Consider the following 14,427-nt stretch of genomic DNA (forward strand, 5'->3'; position numbering starts at 1 on the left):
TCATCTTCCGCCTCCATCCCTCCTCCACTCCGATCCTTTTCTTCCCTCTTTTCCTCCTTCTCTTCCTCCTCCATCCCTCTCTTCCTCTTCTTCCTTTGCCATTCTTCCTGCTCCATCCCTCTCTTCTTCCTCCTCCTCCTCCTTTCTCCCTTTTCTTCCTGCTCCATCCCTCTCTTCTCCTTCGTCTTCCTCCTCCTCCTCCTCCTCCATCCCTTTCCCTCCCAATCTCCTCCTCCTCCTGCATCCCTCTCTTTCTCCTCCTCCTCCTCCATTCTCCTGCTGCTCCTCTCCTCTTTTCTTTCCCCTCCCTCTCTTCCTCCTCCTTTCCTTTCCTTTCCTTTCCATCGGGGAAAGAAGCGAGGCCAGGAAGCGGCTTGGGCTGGGCGCCTGGGAGCCCTCCTCTCTCGGGGCTGGAGAACCGGCTCTTTGGAGGGGGGCCTGGGGGAGGGTGAGGGGATCCCTCCCTAGTTTCGGGGGAAGGGGGTTCCTGCCTTGTTATGCCTGGCGGGGCGCCCCCCTTGGAGCCCCCGAGAGCGGAGGGAGCTGGACGCCGGCGGCCTCCGGGAGGCAGAGGAGGAGGAGGAAGAAGGGGAGGCGAGGAAGAAGGGGAGGCGAGGCAGACGGCGTCGGGGCCGGGCTCTTCTTCTTCGCGGGGCCCGGCCGGGCAGCCCTACCATGTCCAGAGCCCGCGGGAGGAGGAAGAGGAAGAAGCGGAGGCTTAAGGGAAGGGCCTGCTCGCCCGCGGGGCTCTGGGCGCCAAGGCTTCCCCCGGCGGACCAGGAGGCCAAGGCGGCCAAGGAGGGAATGCTCTGAGGAGGAGGAAGAGGAGGAGGAAGAAGAAGAAGAAGAAGGGGGAGGCTGCGCCTTGAAGCTGATGCTGCTCCCGCCGCCGCGGAGCCCCGGCCAAAGTTGACCTCTTCCATGGCAAGCGTGAGTAGCAGCGACCCACAGACACAGCAGCCCTGGGTCGGCATCTGTGTCTGTGTTTTGTGTGTGGGGGGAACTTGTGGCAGCTGTCCATCCTGTTGACTGCAGGCAGCAAGGACTGGGTACCCCTCTTCCCACACACAAGCCCCTTCTTTCCTGCACCCCCTCAGAAACAGCATCAGAAACAGCAGCAGCAGCAGCAGATTTACCTCCGAACCCCCCCCCCCCTTTTTTCCCAACCCTAACCCTCCGCCTCCTCTGCTTTGTCTCTCCCTTGCAACTCCCTCTCTCTTCCGCAAATGACACCCCCCCGGTTGCTTCCGCCCCCACTTCCTGCCCTTTCCCCCTCACTTCCCCCTCCTCCTCACTCCCCCCCCCCTTGGCACCTTCTTCCCTCCCCATCCCCCCCGTTTGCCCTCCCCCTCTGACCCAGATCCAGCACAGCCCCCCTTCCTTGCCTCTTTCCTCCCCGTCCCCTGAGTCCCTCTCCTTTGCATCCGCCCAGGGCTTCCCCCTTCTGCCCCAGTCCTTCCCCAGCCTCTCTTTCTCAGCCAAGTGCCCCCCCCCCCCAAATAATACTGGCCCAGTCCTCCGAGCACACACACACACACACACACACCACCTTCCTCTTTCTCCCTCCCTCACAGCCCTCCTCCAGCTCCCTCGGGAGCCTCTCTCCATCCTCCCTCCCTCCCTCCCTCTCCCTCTTTCGTTTCTCCCCTCATCCCTGTCTCTCTAGCCCCAGCTCCACTTTCAGGCCCCCTCCCTCCCTCCCTCCCTCCCTCTCTCTCTCCCTCTCTCTCTGTGTTTTAAAGGGGAGACCCCCTGTAGCTCAAACGGGAAGGCAGCCCTCCTTTCACTGTGTGTGTTCATCTTCGAGGGGGGACCCTTCTAACCCAGCCAGGGATTGTGTGTGTGTGTGTGTGTGTGTGTGTGTTGGGGGAGCTTCTAAACCAAGTAGGCAGCCTCTCCTCCCTCCTTCCTTCCTTCCTTCCTTCCTTCCTTCCTTCCTTCCTCTCTCCACCTCCTTCCCCTTCTCCTTTTGCCAGGGCGGTTTCCAACACCTCCCCCCCCCCCCCCAAGATCCAATACCAGCCCGTCGCGGGCAGCCTTGCAATGCAACCATGCCGGGGCCCCCGGAGATTTCAGCCTCAGTAAGTAGCAAGGCGGTTGCGGGGGGGGGGGGGGAGAGCAGAGATCATCATGATTGTGTGTGTGTGTGTGTCCTCCTAGGTTCCCTCCTTCCTTCCGATTTCCAAGCCTTGGTTTTCAAAGGAGATTTTTTTTTTGGGGGGGGGGGGGAGATGGACTCTGCTTTACTGCTTGAGTGGGGTAATCTGTCCTGGGGGAAATCATATGCATGCCCTCCCCCGAAAAATGGAGAGAGGGATGGCAGTGGGGAGGGAAGAGAGCTGTGTGAGTGTGAGAGTGTGCTTCAAAGGCACGTTGCAGCCTCCCTGCCTTCCTTTGCTCTCTCGCCTTTGCAGCCCAGCCTCTGGGTGCCCCCTCCAACTTTATTTGCCTCGCCTCCTGCCCCAGCTCTGAAATAAAGCTTTCTTTAAAATAATAAAAAAATAAAAGCCAAAGGATACACATGTACACACTCTCTCTCTCTCACACACACACACGCAATCGGGTGAGCTGTCAAGTTCCTCTCCGGGGGAAGAGGCAGTCGGTGGCTGGTGGGCATTTGTGTTAAAAGAAGGGGGATTGCGGGGCTCTCCTCCCTGCTTCCTTCCAGCCAGATTGAGACGAGGATGAATGGTATCCTTTGGATCCGACGGTGGAGAGGAAGGACTTCTTCGCCCCGAGACCTGGCTGGCTTCTGCTGCAAAATGCTCCGGTGCCAGAGCGCCGCTTGTGAGCCCTGAGCTGAGGGGCTTCTTCCTCCCTGCCTCCCTTCCCAGGGTCCTTTCAGGGAGGAATAGGAGGGGATCGGGTTGGGGTTTCTATCTAAACGCAATCTGGGCACAGGTCGAGGGAGGAGGAGGAGGAGGAGGGGATCTGTAAAGGCAGGGTTTGAGGGGCTGGATGGGGGCTATCCCACACACACACACACACTCCTCTTTCAGGGATGGAGAGCTGGTGCTGGGGAGCCTTGGCAGGGAAGGGGAAGGAAGTCTAGAGCTCCCGGACTTAGCGATGCTAAGGGAACCCCCCCCCTCCCTCTTTTTTGGCTACCTCCCTTGCAATGCGCTAAGGCAGGGCTGCCGGAGGCTGCGGGGACAATCCTCAGGTCCAGGTTTGGGGTGAGTGGCTAAAAAAAGGGGCTGTGTGTGTGTGAGAGAGAGATCCAGTACCTCCGTTTTGCACGATTGCCTTTTGGGCCAGTGCCCTTGCGGAAAGAACCCATTTGCCAGTCCAGGAGGCGAGCAGAGCGGATGACTCTTGGAAGAAAAGAAGAGCTGCTTCTCATAAGGATCCCTCATTAGTCCTTCAGTGGCTAAGAATATTATATTCACAGAACTATACATAGTGTGTGTGTGTGTGTGTGTGTATGCACAGGGTTATACATTGTGTGTGTATCTATATATGTGTGTAGCGAATTACATGGCTGGTGAATTCCAGCACTTTTGGTATCCCCTTCTCTAGCATTAGTATTAGTATTCGTAGCATTAGTATTAAATGCTGGTTGCTCTTTTGCATAAGCTTGTAAAGCAGAACTGTTTTGGGAATCAAATATTCAGATGGATTCGCCCATTTCTTGGCATTGAATTGTTGCGCTGTGTGTGTGTGTGTTATGGAGGTGATTGGCACAAAGATAACTAATGTTGCTGCCATGTAAAAGAAATAGGACCATTCTTTCTCTAGACCCCTGCAATGGCATGTCAAAGAATAGTATTTAAAAAAACATCAATCCTTACCTCCTCGCAGGAGAGCAAAAAAATGGGGGAAGACCTTCCTTTGCAGGTCGCTGTTCATTCAGAAGGTTCTGAAAAAAAGGAGAAAAGAAAGAAAGAAAGAAAGAAAGAAAGAAAGAAAGAAAGAGGGAAGGGAAGGGGCTGTGTGTGAGCAATAGGTGAGGTTGAAAACCTTGTAAAATGGTGCTTCTGTTCTCTGAAATTAGAACCAAGTAACTAAACGGACAGCCATTTTATGTATATTTATGAGCAGCGTGTGTGTGTGTGTGTGTGTGTGTGTGTAGAGTGGGGACAGAGAAAAGCAGACTGAAAAAAAATAAAGGAAAGAGATTGAAAGGCAATCATAGGCTTACGAATAGAAACGGTTTGGATGTGTGAACCTACTCACAATTGAGGAACATGTTCTTAAAAACCAAACCAAGATGCAGTCATTATTTAACAGCAGTTCCTTGATGATCTTTCCATCCAAACTCTGGCAACCAGAAGGGGATGGAATTTCTTTGAGCATGCCCTTTCCCGTGTGTTTTGACTCCTCTAGTGTTGTTGTGATTAGGCTTCATCCCTCACACTGTCATGATGGTGTTTCTGTCTCTCTCTTCTGGCTCTCCGCAGGAGATAACATGTATGCTTGCTGCTCTACGGTGACTCTGGAGCAGGATCTCAACAGGAAAATGCATATCTGGATGGTGCAAACCATAGCCTTCGCTTTAACATCTCTAGTCCTGGCGTGGGCAGAGAGCATTGAATATTATGGGGAGATCTGTGACAACAAATGCCCTTGTGAGGAAAAGGATGGCATCTTGACGGTGAGCTGTGAGAACCGAGGGATCATCAACCTCTCTGAGATTAGCCCTCCAAAATTCTCGGTTTACCATCTCCTGCTGTTTGGCAATCTCCTCAACAGACTCTATCCCAACCAGTTTGTCAATTACAGCGGGGCCTCAATTTTGCATTTGGGTGGTAATGACATCCAAGACATTGAAACAGGAGCCTTTCATGGACTGAGAGGCTTGAGGAGGCTGCATTTGAACAACAACAAGCTTGAAGTACTGAGGGATGACACTTTTGTGGGCTTGGAGAGCTTGGAGTACCTCCAAGTTGATTACAATTACATCAGTGCTATCGAACCCAACACTTTCAGCAAGCTACACCTGCTGCAGGTGCTAATTCTGAATGACAACCTCCTCTCTTCATTGCCTAACAATCTGTTTCGATTTGTGCCCTTGACACATCTCGATCTGAGGGGCAATCGGTTGAAGTTACTACCTTATCTGGGCCTCCTGCAGCACATGGATAAGGTTGTGGAGTTGCAGCTGGAGGAGAACCCATGGAACTGCTCCTGTGAGCTAATAGCTCTCAAGGATTGGTTGGACAGCATCTCCTATTCAGCCCTGGTAGGGGACGTGGTTTGTGAAACTCCTTTCCGCTTGCATGGGAGGGATTTGGATGAGGTTTCCAAGCAGGAGCTTTGCCCAAGGAGACTCATCTCAGACTATGAGATGAGACCACAGACACCACTTAGCACCACAGGGTATTTTCATACCACACCAGCCTCTGTAAATTCAGTGGCTACATCTTCCTCTGCTGTTTACAAACCACCCTTAAAGCCCAAAGGGACCCGCCAACCCAACAAGTCCAGGGTGCGTCCCACCTCCCGTTTGCCCTCCAAGGATCTGGGATACAGCAATTATGGACCCAGCATTGCTTACCAGACCAAATCCCCGGTGCCTTTGGAGTGTCCTACAGCTTGCACTTGCAACCTTCAAATCTCTGATTTGGGCCTCAATGTCAACTGCCAAGAGAGGAAGATAGAGAGTATCTCAGAACTTCAACCCAAGCCGTACAACCCTAAGAAAATGTATTTGACTGAGAACTACATTGCCCTGGTGCGCAGGTCAGATTTCCTGGATGCTACTGGCTTGGATTTGCTCCACCTAGGCAATAACCGTATTTCAGTCATTCAAGACCGGGCCTTTGGGGATCTTACTAACTTGCGGAGGCTGTACCTGAATGGAAACCGGATTGAGAAACTGAACCCAGAGCTTTTTTATGGACTTCAGAGTTTGCAGTACCTCTTTCTGCAATATAATGTGATCCGGGAGATTGAGTCAGGCACTTTTGATCCTGTACCCAATTTACAGCTCTTGTTTCTCAACAACAACCTGCTGAGATCTTTACCCGTGGGCATTTTTTCTGGCTTAACTCTCTATAGATTAAATTTGAGGAGCAACCATTTCTCCTACCTTCCTGTTAGTGGGGTGCTTGACCAGCTGAAATCCCTGCTGCAGATAGATCTTCATGAGAATCCATGGGATTGTACATGTGATGTGGTGGGCATGAAGTTATGGCTTGAACAACTCAACACAGGAGTCCTTGTGGATCAGGTAATCTGTGAATCCCCTAAAAAATTTGCTGAGAATTACATGAGGAACATCAAAGCAGAGCTGCTATGTCCAGACTACTCTGACATCATTGTTTCCACACCCACTCCATCATCCATGCAGGGACCAGCAAGGACCACTCCCTTCTCCATCTCTGGGCAGTTCAATAGCACCTTGGAAGGGGAGGACTCAGCATCGCCTTCTGGTGGCTCTTCCTCCTCTTCTTCTTCCACGGTGCCTTTGTCGGTGCTGATCCTCAGCCTGCTGCTGGTCTTTATCATGTCTGTATTTGTGGCTGCAGGCCTCTTCGTGTTGGTTATGAAGCGTAGGAAGAAAGTCCAAGGAGACCATGCCAGCACCAACAACTCAGATGTGAGCTCCTTCAACATGCAGTACAGTGTCTACACGGGTGGGGGAGCCCCCCATTCTCACCCCCATGCCCATCACCAGCAGCATCCACAGCATCTTCACCGTGGAGGAGGAGGAGGTGGTGTTCCAGCTTTGCCTAAGGTGAAAACGCCTGCAGGACACGTCTATGAGTACATCCCTCACCCTTTAGGCCACATGTGCAAGAATCCAATCTACCGCTCCAGAGAGGGCAATGCAGGCGAGGATTACAAAGATCTTCATGAGCTCAAGGTGACCTACAGCAACCATCACCTTCAGCCCCACCCCCCACCACCCCCACCAGCCTTGGGGCAGCCTCCAGTGACTCCAGGGGTCCAAGAGGAGACACTCCGGAGCCCCACGTACAGTGTGAGCACCATCGAGCCTCGGGATGAGTTACTTTCCCCTGTTCAAGATGCTGATTGTTTTTACAGGGGCATTTTGGAGCCCGACAAACACCCTTCTTCCACCTTGGGGGGCAGTAGCCTTCCTGAGTACCCTAAATTCCCCCCTACTGCCTATACCTACTCCCCTAACTATGACCTTAGACGCCCCCCTCATCCCTATTTGCATCCCGGCCCAGGGGACAGTAGGCTCCGGGAGGCAGTGCTCTATACCCCACCAAGCACTGTTTATGTAGAGCCCAACAGGAACGAATACCTGGAGCTAAAAGCAAAGCTAAATGCAGAGCCGGACTACCTCGAAGTGTTGGAAAAACAGACCACATTCAGTCAGTTCTGAGACCTCCTCCTCTCCTCCCATCCTCCTCTCCTATCGCATTTGTATTTAACAACCATACACAATGAAACACAATGTTGATCTGCTCCCTTCCACATCCTTTTCCTCCCCAACCTGCCTTTGCTTCATTTTCTTGGAAGGTGAAGTGCCTTGGCACAAGAATTTCCAGCTTCGGGGAAAGTTACCAAAAGGGTGTGCTGATTCCATAGTTAGAGATTGCTTTGTTTGTTTGTTTGTTTTTCTTTCTCCCCCCCTCCCTCCCTCCCTCCCTCCCGTTCTGTCTTCTACAGCTATCAGGAACCAACTGATTGAGTGAAATAGGCACAGAATTTGCTCGCCTTTTAATGCTATGTGTTGTGCTAGAGGAGGCACTGGGTTGTGTAGAAAAGACAAAGAAAACAAGGTTCCCCTATGGCTGGATGTCAAAGAGATCATAGGAATCACGTAATCCCTTTCTTTTATGTTGGATATGCATAGCTGACCATCTTGTGTTTGTTTGCTTTTCCCTACCATCACCTTGGTTGAAAAGTGCAGGGCACCAAATTCCCCTTTTAGCCATGGATCAGTTTACATGGCTTTTGGGGAGGGGAGGGGGCAAGATTAGCACACCCTGACTTTAATACAAGATTGTTTGTTCTTTCCCTTCCCTTTTTTTAAGAAAAAGAAAAAAAAAAGAAATGAAAACCAAGGATGTATTTGTATGTTTCTGGACTTTTGAATTAAAAATCAATATTATGATCTTTCAGAGGATCACTATAGATGTGGACAAATCAATAAAGAGTTCAGAGATATATGATCCATAATTGATTGGTAAAAATAACTTATTGAAATATATACAAAAATATTTTATTGTAGCTCCTATTTTTATATACACAGTAGCATTTCTTTCACCGTCAGGGTCCAGTTCTCCAGAACAGAAGAGACTGTAGGGCCTCCTTATGCATTATCGGGGATTTTGGTCTTTAGATTTAGAGCTAAAATGGGACAAAACAGGTGTTTAGAAACACATGTCATACAACTATACTGGAAACAGTCAGCAAGGATTGACTATGCTTCTCTGTGGTATGTACATTTGGTGGCATATGTCAGTTTGTTGCTGTATTACCTGAGAAACAGCTATAGAGCTGGTGATGTGAGTAAACATCCTACAAACACTTAAGGTGCTATCCTGCACACAGATAAGCTCCTATTCTCATAAGCAGGGACTTAAGCGTCATAACTGAGCACAGAATTGAAGCCTTGTGCATATGTGGAACCTTAGCTGAAAGGTTCTACGTGTTTCTGTGTTTGGTGGAACAATGTTCCTTTTCAGCCATAATACTGGAAGTCTCTCCCCCACCCAGTGCAGATGACCTTTCTAGCTGAGGGCCAGAGGCTGTGATTTGTTCAGAACCATTCGGCTGCATTCCCAGGTCCCCCCCCCCCCCATGCTTCAAACTGCTCTGGAGAATGTCATGAATCAGTGAAATTGTTAGCCATCATGACCAAAATCTAACAGACAATCCAAGGCTAAGATAAAATTAAAAATGGGTCAGGGAGAAAAATAGATGCATATGATATATTTTGTTGTTTCTGTTGTTCATGAATTATTATTCTAAGGATCCTTCTGCCAGGGTGACTAATTGGATTAATTAGTGAGGGACATGTAGAAATTTTCTGTCTGAGCCCAGGTGGTGGAGTTGGTTTATAGTCATAAGTCAGCCCAAATATCTTAGTTTGACAATTGCTGTAGCCAATTTTGGACTGTTCACTCAACTAGAATCTCCGTTGTGGAGATCCATGTATGTACTGGTACCTGCAAAGGCCAAATGACAGACTGTGTAAGTCTATGTAAGTGGTATCAATTCCTATGCCCTCTTGGTTAGCCGGCACAGGCCAAGAGATCCATAAATACAACATTACTGTAAGATGGGACAGGTTGTGATCTCATATGTATCCCAGCACATGTATTTTTTTAATTAGTTTATGAATAAACACTTGATAACAATTTCAAATGGAAGGAAATGAAGTAGTCTTTACGTGAAGTTCAGTGTTTTAATCCTAGTGCCATATGTTGCTCTTGAGCAAAATTTTGTTCCTCCTACTTCTTAGAGAGATCACAGATTTAACATCACTAAACTGTTGATGATAATTTTCTTTAAGGTGTTTTACAAAGTAGCTGTATTTAACCAATGCAATGGTACCTCACCTACAACAGACATATGTAGACTTGTGTTGTGTATGGTATTCTGTTTTGCCTTTAACTTACATTCCCTTTCTGTAGTTTTCATTTTATACATGAACTTGGGGTAAGTAATATTTTTCATGTGGATTCTTAGCCGTGTGTCATTTCAGGCCGATTATTTTGAGGAAGGATGAATTGACTTGTTGGATGTGTTTCCTAAAAAGAAAGGGAGAGAAGGAACCAAGCTTCTATCTGGCCTTTCTTACATATGCAAAGCATATCATTTTTTCTTCCAATATATATATATATATATATATATATAGAGAGAGAGAGAGAGAGAGATTATATATTGTGTATTTCTTTTGCATTTTCAGACTAAATGTCTGCCTCTTTCTCAACCCTCATCCCATTTTTCTCACAGAACGAAATAAACCATGCGATGGAGGAATATTTGGGGGAAATGAATCTGGTTTAAAATCTAACTGTGGAAATATTTTTGCTTCTTCTCTATGAAAATTATCAGAGGGCTAAAATTCAGTTTTATTAATATTCAGAAAAGTTTTTGCAACCTAGTGATTTGGGTTTTGGTGTCAATTAGCAGCAAATAGCAGTGAAAAATCATATGAAAGCCTTTTTTTTTGGTTGAGTGACTGAAGATAACAATACATAGATATGAGGTTTTAGAGGTATTAGATGACATCTGTGTAGTGTGCATTTGAATTTTGATGTTTTGCATTGTCTAACCTTAATCATCATTGAAAATTTAACAGAATAGACTGGGAAAGAGAATTATTTTTATTTTATTTATTTTTAGTATAGGGCTTGTTTGCTCTTAAAAATATTTATTAATTTATTCATTGCCTTAAGTTCATGCATGGTATATATTTGGATCCAAATTATGGGTTGATAAGTATGGATGCAGATATCTACGTAACTCCTGTGATGGCTTCAATCATCTTTAGGTTGCCATCTCTTTCTGGCAGGACTCCTGCAGCCTTAATAGCTAGTTGCATGAAGGGTAAAAATTCAAGGCGAGCACCTTTCCTCAATGCTGCCTATCATGTAGCGCTTAGCAGCTAAGACTTGCCAGAAAAATTGTAATTATCATATTTATAGCTTGGTCCCATCACATGGGGACTTACTGACTCACCATGAGTCAGTGAGTATTATAATTTTCTAAGAGCACTAAATGTCAGTAGGAAGGAAGTTCACGTGTGATGCGAATGTTGCCATGTAAATTGCTTTTGAACAGGTTTTCTGAATATGTCTGGATCTTTTAACCAGAGCTATGAATGTGTCATTGAGGTACCCATTGTCAGGCACTGGGAGGACAAGCTCAAATGATTTAGAATACAGGATCTATGTACCCTTTGATCTCAAGGTTTGTGAATTATTAAAAAAAAACAAGTAAGGGTGCATCTATATTTGCCCCAAGGAGTTTTTTTGTTAAAGGTAGTCCCTTGACGTGAATGTCTAGTCGTAACGGACTGTAGGAGTGGTGCTCATCTCCGTTACGAAGCTGAAGAGCCAGAATTGTCGAAGGATTACTCTGGTGGTCATGTGTCCAGCATGACTACACTGAACGCTGTTACCTTCCCACTGAAGTGGTGCCTACTTACTTGCATTTGCATGCTTTTGAACTGCTAGGTTGAGTTTTTTGTTACAAAATCATAAAATTGAAATGATCACTCTGTTGATCATGAACTCATGACAAGTCAGGTGAAGGGGGAGGGGAGGGAAGGATTGTGCCCGCAGGCCCTCACATTCTATGCTAGGATGGAAAAGGTCTTGTTCTTTGGATGTTGTACTGCATCTTCCTTTAACCCATAGCCAGTGTTGAGGGCTGATGAGAGTTGTAGTTTAGCAAGACCTGGAGAACCAGACATTCCCCATCCCTGTCCTATACATTTAGCAGTAATGTGAAAACAATGCAGTTCTATTTATATACAACTACATGTGTGTGGCCCTTCATATTGTTGGGAACCCTGCAGGTTTGGTCATGCGGATGAGCAAATATAGTTGGCATAAAATTATGTCTTAAGGACTATGTGAATGTATCTTCATGTACTCCTACACATTTACCAGGTACTGAGTTGAGGGATCAAAAGCACTGAGTGGCATACAAGATGAATTAACTTGTAGAGACACCCATCTCACTATGGAATGTCTTTCCTCCAGGGCTCCAGTGTGTGGCAGTTGTGTCCCAAGCAAATTGGTAGTTGTTTGCTTTGTTACTTCCCTGCCAGAAATCCCCCCCCCCCCTTGTGTACTACAGTAACCTGGCTAGATTTGGATACTATGTAGTTTCACTTGGATGAGTGAGCCAGTTGAAAGCAAAATGTCTTGACTGATTTTGCCCTTCCCTTACCCTCATCCCATCAGCCTAGTTGGTGGTCCATTATATATCAAGTGCATCATGTCACTTTGTTTGATACAACAAGAAATGGTGTCCATTTCCTTAATTCAATATACTATGAACAGTGTATAATAAGTGAATAATAGACCAATGTAAGAAATGGATTTATATTTAAAATAAATTGGCTTCTCTGCATAACCTTGTTCATGGTATAGCTGAAACTTACTTCAACACCATGGCAGGAGAATGTCTTTTAGACATTCTTTCATTTATTCATGTTTCTGATTTATGCTCTGACTTTCTCTGAAAACTGGGATTCAAGGTGCGTTGCCTTTACTTAAAGGAGAAAAGGAATACACACAGACACACACACGCACAAATCCCACCCCAAATTAGCAAAACAAAATTAAACAAGGTATTATATTTAAATGCTATTGAATTAAGAAGAATTTGAAAGCACATTAATTAAGAAAAAGGTTTGGCATCTAATTGTGAAGAGTTCCATGGTCTACCACATCTGAGGCCATGTGGCACACATAGCTCCTATACACTAGCATTTGGCTCCTGTTTACTCATTGTACAGCCTAGCAGCTGCCGCAATCCACTCCCGTCCCCAACATCTGCAACCAGAGGTGTTCACATCACTACATCTAATGGCAGGGCTAGGTCTGATCCAATTTGGCTGAATGATCCTTTGGCAAGCACATAATTATCCAACATACAAATTGTACTGGCTTGAACTTGTCAGAATTGTATCTTTAAAGTAGTTGTACAACCAAAACAATTTATTATTTACTTAAGGAGTTTTATCACACTCTGCAGCCTAAACACTTCTCAGAATAGACAACAAATGTCATTAAAAAAATCCCACCCCAAATTTTACAGTTTCAAAGATATAAGAAAATGTTTTAAGGAGGGAAGGGGGGGGGGTGCAGGTTTAGTGTTTTCAGCTGACATATTGCTAAGGTACAAAGAAATATTTCAGGAACTGATTTAATCCCTGAACAATCTAAGTTGGTTGAAATGTGCATTTGGAAAGAGTGTAATTTAAAGTCCAGTGTGGAAGTGGTTTAAAAATAGCAAGATCAGAATCTATCTATCTAGTTTGATTAAACTGGCTTGGAAACAATTTACTATGTAGTGTGAACTGGGCTGTTTGAAACATTTTTCAAAGCTACAAAGAATCATAGAATCATAGAGTTGGAAGAGACCACAAGAGCCATCCAGTCCAACCCCATTATGCCATGCAGGAACTCTCAATCAAAGCATCCCCGACAGATGGCCATCCAGTCTCTGCTTAAAGACCTCCAAGGAAGGAGACACCACTACACTCTGAGAAAGGGTGTCCCACTGTTGAACAGCCCTTACTGTCAGGAAGTTCCTCCGAATGTCGAGGTGGAATCTTTTTTCCTGTAGCTTGTATCCATTGGGGGCAAATCAACAAAGGGTGATTGTACGAGGTATTTGTGGATAAAATACTTGAAGTCCTGATTAGCATTAGTATTTTTAAAAGATGCCAAAACTACAAAACTCTTAGCAACAGAATAGCTATGTCTCCTTTTAAACTGGAATAGGGTGCAATCCTATATCCATAATCTTATGCACACATGTCACATTAGAGTAGAGATATATAAAACTGTGTTATATATAGAATGTGTTATTACACACTCGTTTTGCCCATCACTTTGTTTCTGTCTTCTGTTTTATATCGAGAGCTGCAAACATTTATTCCTTTAATCAGTTGAGAAATCAAGCAGAGTTTTAATTGATTCAGTCATAGCAGCATTGGTGGAGGCAAATATTAATTAATGGGGCTGAGTGTTAAGGGCATGCCTGTCTAATTTTTTGGAGTCTATTTTTGCTTCTAATATAAAATGAGAAGAAGAAGAAATTAAAGAATTCCTATCTGAGATAACTTTTGTTAATTAAATTGCTTGTTATCTTATGCTTCCTTCAGTATCTCAAAAAGACACCCATGTTGACATTTTGGTATCATGTAGGTATATTTAAGTTTCATTGATTAATTAGTTTCAAAGACTGATGAATTAATCAAATGGGTGCCTTTACTTTGTTGACAGTTCTGGTTTTATTGAGGCTGTAAGATGCTGATCTAGAGCTGATGAAAAGGGGGTGAAATTGAGCATTGATTCTCATGAAGACATTCTGAAAACTTTACAGGGAACCATTGTTTTTGTTTGTTTTGTTTTGTTATTTGGGTTTTTTCCCCCTTTCTTTTTCTCAAACTCCCTTGTGAAAGGACATCGAATATACTAAAATAATAGTGCTATCTACCTATGTATTTTCCTTTAGAAGAGTCTGGAAAAAAAACACCAAATCTATAAGGGGAGTGAAGATTTATAGGAATAGGTTTGCTTGGTTGTAAAAACACATAGGTCTGATTGCCAAGTTTGCCTTTTGAGGTGGCAATCGCAAAATAATTTTACCTTGTCACTTTCACATGGTGAAATAATCCTTAGCAATGTGCTCTCCTATAGTGACAGCTGGTATTTACTAAATCAGAGGGAAAGCTTGCAAATAGACGTGGTAACTACTAGCTGTCACCACATTTGGGGGGAGGAACTCATAAGAAATATTTGCCATGTGAAACAGACA

General features: G+C 45.6%; 1 protein-coding gene across 3 annotated transcripts; it reads left to right on the plus strand.

Annotated features, from left to right (window-relative positions):
- The first annotated feature begins 832 nt into the window (after positions 1 to 832).
- Positions 833 to 9,288, plus strand: SLITRK5 (SLIT and NTRK like family member 5). Of its 3 annotated transcripts, none has more exons than XM_089502112.1 (2): positions 833 to 930; positions 4,401 to 9,288. In XM_089502112.1, exon 2 carries the CDS (start codon positions 4,409 to 4,411, stop codon positions 7,295 to 7,297), a length of 2,889 nt encoding a protein of 962 aa, XP_089358238.1. In that variant the 5' UTR covers positions 833 to 930; positions 4,401 to 4,408; the 3' UTR covers positions 7,298 to 9,288. The 3 variants fall into 3 exon arrangements, with proteins under 3 accessions (XP_089358238.1, XP_089358240.1, XP_089358239.1); XM_089502114.1 differs by lacking the exon at positions 833 to 930 and adding an exon at positions 2,053 to 2,081; XM_089502113.1 differs by lacking the exon at positions 833 to 930 and adding an exon at positions 3,132 to 3,176.
- Positions 9,289 to 14,427: the final 5,139 nt, after the last annotated feature.

Source organism: Sceloporus occidentalis, unplaced genomic scaffold, assembly GCF_023333645.1.
Source record: "Sceloporus occidentalis isolate IW3139 unplaced genomic scaffold, rSceOcc1.0.p SCAF_194, whole genome shotgun sequence".
NCBI classification, from domain to species: domain Eukaryota; kingdom Metazoa; phylum Chordata; class Lepidosauria; order Squamata; family Phrynosomatidae; genus Sceloporus; species Sceloporus occidentalis.

What these genes read in the sequence shown, in the direction of transcription:
- SLITRK5 (XM_089502112.1), top strand. Translation starts at nt 4,409, where the DNA reads ATGTATGCTTGCTGCTCTACGGTGACTCTGGAGCAGGATCTCAACAGG.